Source organism: Zeus faber, assembly GCF_960531495.2.
Source record: "Zeus faber genome assembly, chromosome: 11".
Taxonomy (NCBI): domain Eukaryota; kingdom Metazoa; phylum Chordata; class Actinopteri; order Zeiformes; family Zeidae; genus Zeus; species Zeus faber.
The window spans coordinates 7,433,026-7,443,025 of NC_137205.1; the positions used below are offsets into that span (position 1 = coordinate 7,433,026).

Genomic DNA, 10,000 nt, shown 5'->3' on the forward strand with positions numbered 1-10,000 from the left:
AAGAACTTAATAAAACTCGGGTTCATCACATTGCACTACGTGGCCATTTGAAATGAAGACACCAGCTCACATGATCATCCCCCATAATTCATAATCGTGATCAACTCGTGAGACCAGAGTATTCCATGATGGCTGCCCACAGACGATAAACACTTGACATTCAAACGTATCGCCCGGCCCCTACTCCTGTAAGGTAATTACCCAACCCCAACCATGGCCCACTCTCGCCCTCTACACCCCCCTCCCCTCCCCTCCCCTGCCCCCGCCCCCGACCGTCCGTCCTACCTTTCCGGACGTTGCCGTCAGCAGCGGCGGCGGCGCGCTGGAACTCGCCGGTGCTGAGAAGGAAGCAGGCACGGTCGTGCGGGTAGCGCTCGCGGCCGGCGCCCGATCCCAGGCCGCCCGTGGCCGGGCTGCGCTCGTCGCCCAGCACCTGGTCGATGGTGGGGCAGTCCTCGTTGGCCAGAGCCGCCGCATTGGCCGCCGCATCGCCATTCTGCTTGGAGTCTGGTGGGTTTAGGAGGGGGATTGAGAGCGAGAGAGAGAGAGAGAGAGAGAGAGAGAGAGAGAGAGAGAGGACAAAATGAAAAGCACTTTCTTATCTTTGCATGTATTGTAGAGCCACTATGTCACCAAGACGCTCCACACAGGTCTGGGATCAGGACCACCTTAATATTTTATCCATAGGAGGAACTAGTCACTATTTTTCAAAGTTACTCATACTTATATTTTAGTTACTAGTTGCTATTATAACTTTTTTAGTTTTACTAGTCAATATGTATTTGTTACTAGTACCTACCTATTTATTAGATACCAGTATCTTTTCCAATTGTTACTCGTAGTAACTAGTGCAATGTTTCTAGTAATAATTTGTACAATTTTGCCATTGCATCCTATGGGGCTCCGTGTCTATATCAAATATTTACCTCTGACTTGTATCTATTCCCATTGTGTATAATATCTATCCAATTATACCAGTACTTATTCATTAGGGACTAGTGTCTTTTCAAGCTGTTACTGGTGACATTTTTAATTGTACTAGTAATATTTTAAATTAAACTATCAACAAGCTGTTTTGTCTAGTAATTTCTTATGGCAGGTAAAAAAAGATATGTTACATGTTACATAATGTGAATGTGAATATGATATTGAAGAAGAGAACACCCCAAAACCAAGCACACCAGGCACCGCAGCAGCACCAGTGGATAACCAGATCAAATACAGTACAAATACACTTTGGGGTGAAGATGTTCTGTTTTAGTTCAGCCCTCACTCCCTCTCCCTCACAGCCACAAATAAATCACTTTTGTTGCATTTCACTGTGTCCCGTGTCTTGATCTCCAACCCACTCCAACCCTCCCAACTAAAGTTTTATCTTATCTCAAATTTCTCATTTCACTTTTTATGCCCACTGTGCCCCGCCCCCCCACACACGTACAGAGGCAAATGGACAACCATAGAAATGGATGTGATGGTGTGTGTGTGTGTGTGTGTGTGTGTGTGTGTGTGTGTGTGTGTGTGTGTGTGTGTGTGTGTGTGTGTGTGTGTGTGTGTGTGCGCTTGTTCAAGTTCAAGTTCAAGTTCAAGAGATTATTTGTCACATACATATACATACAGTCATACATATATGCAGTTAAATGTCATGACACCCGGTGATTACGCACAATAAGCTCTATAAGCTCTAAAAATACTAAAAAATACCAAAATGTGCGTAATCGACACAAGGTGCTCGCGCAGGCGGCCGCAAGGGGAGGCGCCACAATCGCGATTCTGGGTTCTATAATTATATAATAGAATTACTCAAAATACAAAATCTGCTCATGGTTATATTGGAGCAAAAAACAAGCAGATAGGTGAGTAGTGAATAAACAACTACACTGGATGGAGGGACTGAAAGGTTTACTCAGAGGTAGGTAGTGATTTACTGCTGAATGAAGTTGAACAGCGTCAACAACACAACTATTTTTGTTTTCAAAAAAGCTTTTATTTAACAGTAAGAATATATATGTTTTATAAAAGTGGAATGCATGTGGGTGTGAGATGCTAGTTTTTCCAGCTTTTGACACGGCTGTCAAATCTAATCTAATCTAACATTTACACACACACACACACAGCTCCTACTAATTTAAATGTGTTGTAGCCCCTCCCACTATTTTGCTGATGTGTGTGGTATTTGTGGTGATAAAATGACCATTCAGCCTCTTCTCAGTTCACTTAAGCTGATAGTTGTTTAAATCTGGTTTTCCAGGCATGACATTTATTGGCAAAATTCTTCCACAAGCCACTAAAATGAGTTGAATTGGCGAAGTGATCCATTTCCACTTTTGAAAACATTTGATCATTTGTATGTATTTTTGTGAGCTTAAAAGAAAAAGCACAAATGACAAATATGTGTATAACAAATATTGAGAGGTAATAACCTCTCAATATTTGTATATTAATATAGTATAGTAATATTTGTCGAGTAATATTCAGAGGTAATACCTTTCAATATTTGTTATAATTTCTGCAATTGCAGAGCAAAGTAAACGTTGCAATCACAAGCTTATGGAATAAGTTATTGGAGATGTGAGAAGGGAATTACTTTTATAAAGTATAATTATTGAGTCAAAAAACTCATAACTCATAACTCATAACTCTCACAACTCTTCACAGCCTCAAAAACAATTCCGAATTAAGGTATAGAATAAATTAATTTGAAAAACATGCACATTTCACTTTCCAACTAACAAAAAAAACAACCGGAGAGTTAAAGAGAATATGAGAGGGAGAGAGAGAGAGTGAGAGAGAGTGAGAGAGAGGGGATAAGTGCTCTATGGGGAGTCTATCTGGCGTCCGCTGTGTTTGTGTATGTGATGTCTTTATGCTGTGATACTATAACTGGAACACACACACACACACACACACACACACACACACACACACACACACACACACACACACACACACACACACACACACACACACACACACACACACACACACACACACACACACACACACACTTCCTAATGCCCGTAAATCAGTGTCAACTCAGTTTGGGCTGACATATCTATTAAATGCTCAAAGATTAGATGGCTTGGATCAACATTTGGACAGCTCTGGAAAAAATCTCCCTGGCTATGCTCACATGTTTATACAAATTTACTGTAGACCCAATTTAGGATTATCTAGCCATGTCAATTATCACCACCCGCTACTTTTTTGCTATAAAATAAATAAATAAAAAAGGATTGATGGCTTATCCAGAGCATGTCAGTTGGGGCTTGAGTTTAATGAAGAAAAAAGGAAAAAAAATGTGTGGAAAGGAGAAATCCTGCATTTGTATGTCCTCGTTCTGGCGGGAGCTCAAATTGAACTCTACTCCGCAACAACGTGGGGGGAAGGCGGCAGCAGGCTTATGTCCCGATCCCGTCGATTCCATCGGCTCGGCCACCGTTCGTGGACGGAGCGCTCTCAATTGCTTTCGGTTTAGCTCTAAACAAGGGCGTTGGGGGTTGAAGGATAGTAAATCGCGACTCGGAGTTAATTGCATCATACCATGCACGCACAGTTTTTCACGACCCCCCCACCCGGCTCACCTGCCCTGTTGATCTCGATGATCTCCTCCTGGGCCAGCGGGCAGTCTCCCGCGCCCATCATGCTGCCCGATCCCACCATGCCCGGCCCGAGCACGTTACCCATCAGCCTGTGCGGCGAGGCAGTGGCCATGGCCAGAGCATCGGGCTTGCAGTAGTTGGGGCTGCCCGGCTGTGGCGCGCGTGGGATGTGCTTGTTCCTTTTCTTAGGCAGCTTCTGCTTGGCCATGGCCAGGGAGTAGTACATGCCGAAGTTGTTGACGATGACGGGCACGGGCATGGCGATGGTCAGCACCCCGGCCAGGGCACACAGCGCACCCACAAGCATGCCCGACCATGTCTCCGGGTACATGTCTCCGTAGCCCAGCGTGGTCATGGTCACCACAGCCCACCAGAAGCCAATGGGGATGTTCTTGAAGTTGGTGTGGGCAGCGGCAGTGGGGTCGTCCGGGTCGGCGCCGATGCGCTCGGCGTAGTAGATCATGGTGGCGAAGATGAGGACGCCCAGCGCCAGGAAGATGATGAGCAGCAGGAACTCATTGGTGCTGGCGCGCAGCGTGTGGCCCAGCACCCGCAGGCCCACGAAGTGACGCGTCAGCTTAAAGATACGGAGGATCCGCACGAAGCGCACCACTCGCAGGAAGCTCAGCACATCTTTGGCCGTCTTGGAGGGGAGGCCGCTGAGCGCCACCTCCAGGTAGAAGGGCACGATGGCCACAAAGTCTATGATGTTGAGCGTGCTGCGGAAGAACTCAGCCTTGTCCGGGCAGAAGATGACGCGCAGCATCACCTCAATGGTGAACCAGATGACGCACATACCCTCGACGTAGGTCAGCCAGCCGTCTGTCACCACCTCGTACACGATCTGAGAACAGAAGCCTTCAATTTATCATCACTTTTTACCACATTTAAACAAATTAAAGTCATAATAAAGCTCAAAGGGGCTTTATTATGCTCCTTTTTACACAAGTTAATATAGGTCTCTGAGGTCCCCAAAACATGTTTTTGTAGGTTTTTTGCTGAATGTACCACTTTGATTATGCATTAGAGCCATTTTAACATACCTCTATGCCATCCGGTTCCAAAAAGAGCTGTTTTTGGTTGGAGGAGCCACCCCCCCATGGCCTGTGAGCCAATGGGGTTTGAGCACAAGTTCGGGGTTCTGTGAGCCCGTAGCGTTTGAGCATGGCTTCCAAGTTTCGTTGTATTTACTCCGTAAGTTTCACTGATTTCACCTTATCAGTCCACCAAAATCAGGTTTTGAACAAATTTGAGGCGAAAAATACAGTACGCAAATCTGCTGCTGAATCTTCACTCATATTTGAGCTACAAGGCCAAATTTAAAAGTTAGTTCCGAGTTTTGTTGTCATTCTCCAGGCTTGTGGGACACGGATGCAGCAGGACTTTTGCACGCGGGGATTTTTTGTTTCATGTAAATTTCATGAAAATAAAATTAAAAAGAATTACATAAATTAATTAATCTACAATAAAAACACACGATTTTTGTTTGTTTGTTTGGAGAAACGCACAGTGGATCACGCACTGCAACCTACAGTCTATGTACCCCATATTCATTTTTTTCCATCGTCATCCATCGTCTGCAGTTTCTTTACGGACAGTTGGTATTAATTTCTCTTCTTTAAAATATTTGTTTGTTGAGTTACTCAGATGGCGGTTCAAATTGTACCGGTGTCAATGTGACGTAGAACTGAGACACAAATCTGAACGGCATGTTTCACCACATTAAATTTGACAGCTCACAAAAAACGGACTGGGTTGTCTTCCTTTACAGTTTGTGTGTTAGTAGGCCCATCAGAGACCCAAGTGTTATGTGCACAAGCACTGAAAAAGTGAGTTAATAGGTCCCCTTTAACCTTCCGTCAAATCCCGACGAATAAGATCTCCGTCTACACATTGTAAGTTCGAAAAAATAGTTTCAAAAGCGTTATGGATCGACTTCACCCTCTAATTATTCAATAGATGAGCTGAACGGCTGTAACACAAGTTAACAAACAAATTTCATGAATGTAAAAAATGTAGATAGAAATAGTTATGGACCAAATATCTTTGTAGCACGCCAGTGAATTTACTTTTTAAGGTGTTTTTAAAACAATCATCTCTCTTCAATGAACGGTTTATAGCATCAGAAATCTAGACTCTGGTGCAGAAGAACTTAATATATATGGACGGACCAGACCATTTAAAATAGCTAAAAGTATAGTTTGAATTCAGACTATATCACCTGATAAATGAAGATATTAGACATACATATATAATAAGACATATATAATAAGACATTTTAAGTGTTTATAAGGACCTGTAGCCACACCCCAACAGAGGCTGTTTTTTTTCTAAACCAACCACTATGTAGGGAACGAAATGTTCCACTTCCTAGGGTTCCTCACATTTCATTGGAGAAAAAAATTAATAAAGCCCACACAAAATGGACACAAAATGTTTTGAACAAAACATGATTTCGGCACATGAAGCGGCGACAGTACCTCCTCTCGTGTCGTGTTGCCCACGGTGACGTTCTCTGTTTTGTTGTAGATGGTGTTGAAGGCCTCGTGGGTCTCCAGGCAGAAGGTAGAAATGGAGATGAGGATGAAGAGGAGGGAGCCGAAGGCCACGTACTGCGGGGGGAGGGGGAGACAAAGATAGAGAGAAAATTAGTATTCCTTGTAGTTCACACAACAATTCTTGAGCTTAACGATTTATTGAACTTTATTTTGCAGTAGGCATGCGATGGCTGCTCGTCTGCAAGAAAGACACATTTGTTACAGGCAGACATGATCCGGCGGCTCTGCCTTATCAGCATCGCCACGGCATTTCAATTGTCAATACTGGTGCTGATGCTGATCGGGGCATTTTGGGCTACTGCAGTAATCTGCAATAGGGGGTCATGTCTGAAGCCCGCCGATAGGGGACACCAAATCACTCGCAATCCGCTGGAGAGTGTGAAGGAATGCACTCAATTCAGCTTCATGTGGGCTCCAGTGCTGCAACCGCACAGCGGGATGGATGGAGGGGGGTAGGTAGCGGAGGGAGGGGGGTACAGAGAGAGAGTAAGAGAGAAAAGACGGAATGACAGCGCGCAGAAAGACAGAGAAAGGGAGGGAGTCGGTGAATTAACAGTCGATTAAATAGAACAACGGATACCAAATTAAATGGAACAAGGGGGTGTGGGGGGTGGTGGAGAGGAAGAGAGATAGAAAGGGAGATTATGGAGATAAATACATAGCTACAGCAGCCTCCATTATGAAAACACAGGTGTCATGTACGATGGGACTCGGATAAATGTCAATTGATTTGCCCAGTGTGTGTGTGTGTGTGTGTGTGTGTGTGTGTGTGTGTGTGTGTGTGTGTGTGTGTGTGTGTGTGTGTGTGCGTGTGTGCGTGCACATCAGCCTATAGATCTATCAGCGGTACGATCCTCTCAGCTTCGGATCAATGATTAACTATTTATCTTCGACCAACCCCATTCCCCTTATTTCTCTTTCAATCACACGCATGCATGCACGCGCGCAAACACACACACACACACACACACACACACACACACACACACACACACGCTCGCGTGCGCAGACCATTGCCTCCCTCCCCTGCAGCCAGCAACTGACAAGCCATGAATACGTTTTATGTAGCGCATTATGAGAGTCGTTTACCATATACTATATTTGTTATATGTGTAGGTAGGTGTGTGTGTGTGCGTGTGTGTGTGTGTGTATGTGTGTGTGTGTGTGTATGTGTGTGTGTGTGTGTGTGTGTGTGTGTGTGTGTGTGTGTGTGTGTGTGTGTGTGTGTGTGTGTGTGTGTGTGTGGACTGCAAGTTCATTTTCTCTGCAGTGCCCCACCCCCTCCTCTTCTATTCCTTGTTTCCCCCTGCCTCCCTCCCTGCCACCCCCACTCCGACTCCCCCACCCACCACCTATTTCCCTCCCGGTTCCCGCTGCTTCCTGGATGTATTGGGGGTCGGACAGAGCAATAGGCGTCATACACAACGCCTGTATATGTGTAATTAAAATATGTTTACTCTTAATACCTCACAGGCTCTAACGTTGTCTATTTCTGCCAAGGAAGGTGTCTCGGACGTCACCTCCATAAAAAAAGGACATTGCATGCATGTGTTGGATTAGAGCGGCCATTGACAAACTTGGGTCTACTGCCGCCATGTGTAGTTTTTAATTCTTCTTAACCGTTTACATGCCAAATGGCCTCGAAAACCAATCTATGGTGGATTCAAAAGCAGCCTATGTGTGTGCATTTGTGTGTGTATATGTGTGTGTTTGCATTAGTGAATGTGCTTCAAATGGCAGCTTCAGGGAAGGTTATACAGATTGACAGCCAAACACTCCGTCTGTCTTTGTGTGTGTGTTTATTTGCACAGCCTGTGTTTATGCAAAGCTGTGTGCAAAGGTTTGCACGTGTGTGTGTGTGTGTGTGTGTGTGTGAGTGTGTGTGCGCGTGTGTGTGTGTGTGTGTGTGTGTATGTGTGTGTGTGTGTTCATCAGGTCGGTGATGAAGACAGCCAGATGAAGGTTTCTTCTAATCCTTAGAGAGCAGATCAACTCCCACAGCCTATTATAAGGGTCTAATTTAACACTGCTATCGCGAGCTGTCCTGGATACGCACACACACGCACACACACGCACACACACACACACACACACGCACACACAAAGAGCCAGACAGCCACATAGGCACCAGATGTTTCCCAGAGAAATTGACTGGCAGAAAAGATGATACGTTCACGGAACTTCACTTCTACAAAATACAAACATTCCAGTCTGAGCCTCTACCTTTCAAAATAATGGGCTCCCCTCCGTAATGGACTTGGCGACGAGCCTCCGTGAGACCATGACAGTAGTCTGTAGTCTCCTTCAAGGACGATGGATGGAGATCAACTGGCAGATAAAGGTCTAAAACTATCTCTGGCATGCGGGCCGAGGCATTTGTCTCCTCAACTAGACGCCACGCTCGTATGCTTCGCAAGTTGGAAAAACCTTTTTGGAACTGGAGAGCAAGCAACAAACTGGAGAGCTAAGTCAAACGTCCTTTCTACACCTCTGCTCTTCCCTAGTAGACTGACCCCCGAGTGCGCTCCTTTTGTTGACATTGTTTGTTTGTCAAACAATGGAGCGCATTTTGATGTCCTGTACACTTGTCACTTTGGGCTGCATGCTACTGAGGGTATAGGGGAAATAAGGCGTCCTCTGCTTTTATTGGATTAATAATAAGTCACTCTATACCAGTTTAAGTCAAACCCTTTAAAGGACAGGTTCACTATTTCTCAACCCAGGCCTCATTAAGATGTTGCCGCTCATCATTTATAGCTGTTCAGAGGTCACACAACCTGGCTGAGCGTGTTGCTATTGAGAAACTTACCATTCTGCCGCAGGGCCTCGCTGCGCTAACATGCAGTCCAGTCGGGCAAACGTTCAAGCCTTGAAAAAGTGTCAAGTCAAAGATGGAAATTCACAATATAATCAGACAGATGTTAAACCCAAGGAAAGAACGTTGCCGCAAACCATGCATCTTATCAGGTTTTATTGACTCATTGGCACTTTTGGCCACATCCACGCCAACGTAAGAGACAGGAAACAGGAAGCTGCGCCGCTCCCCACTGGCAACCTGTCAGTGCAGGGACAGTAACCAATGTTTGGATGTACTTTGGATGTACTGTGGCAATTGAAAACATTTTTTTAATAAAATGCTGTATTGCTGTGTATATATGACATTTTTTTTTTAAGGTTTAAATGTTTGCCCCATTGAATTGCATTTAAGTAGAGTAAATAGATGCAACAGAGTGGTAAATTTCTCAATAGTAAAGCTTTCAGCAAGGTTGTGCTATGAAGCAGCTATGAATGGGAACCTATATTTTAATAAAAGACCTTGGTAGAAAAATGGCGAACCTATCCTTGAATAAACGTTCTTGTGTTGGCATTTTTTTTAAACTATTATAACGGGAGCAGTCGAAAGAAGAAGAAGAAGAAGAAGAAGAAGATTATGGTCAGGAGCGCTTTGTGAGGCGAGGGGGGGGGAGGGTTGCTTCTTTCAATCTCAATCCTATATATTGGACAATGTTTTATGTGTACAGCTGCACAAATTATGCAACTTTAAGAACACAAAAATAAAATATGATATATATATTTTTTTTTTCGAGAACGTACTATTTATTTGATGTGGACAAAATCCATTTTTCACTTAATCAGACCATTAAGGAAAATAGGTCCACCATTCTCTTCCTCCTCCTTTCATCTTTCCCTTCATGTTCACCCTCCACTCTCTCTCTCTCTCTCTCTCTCTCTCTCTGTCCCTCTCTCTCTCTCTCTCCTTCTCCCTCTCCGTGTCCTCAGTCACCACGGAGTGACCTAGTTCTCGCTGAGCCATGGGCCCTCGCCGGTCCCCTGCCTTCCCCT

The 10,000-nt window shown here is 44.7% G+C and overlaps 1 protein-coding gene across 3 annotated transcripts in view; it reads right to left on the reverse strand.

Annotated features, from left to right (window-relative positions):
* Nucleotides 1-10,000, reverse strand: part of LOC307237066 (voltage-gated potassium channel KCNC1-like) — a gene marked incomplete at both ends in the record, with an annotated part of 68,219 nt that overhangs the window by 20,528 nt on the left and 37,691 nt on the right. The window contains 3 exons of one of the 3 annotated variants that reach the window (XM_080009684.1): nt 274-507; nt 3,582-4,443; nt 6,080-6,211. In XM_080009684.1, coding sequence (XP_079865810.1) covers nt 274-507; nt 3,582-4,443; nt 6,080-6,211 — 1,228 coding nt within the window. Of the gene's footprint in view, nt 1-237; nt 508-3,581; nt 4,444-6,079; nt 6,212-10,000 lie in introns of all 3 variants that reach the window. The other 2 variants (XM_080009683.1, XM_080009682.1) reach the window with 2 other exon arrangements.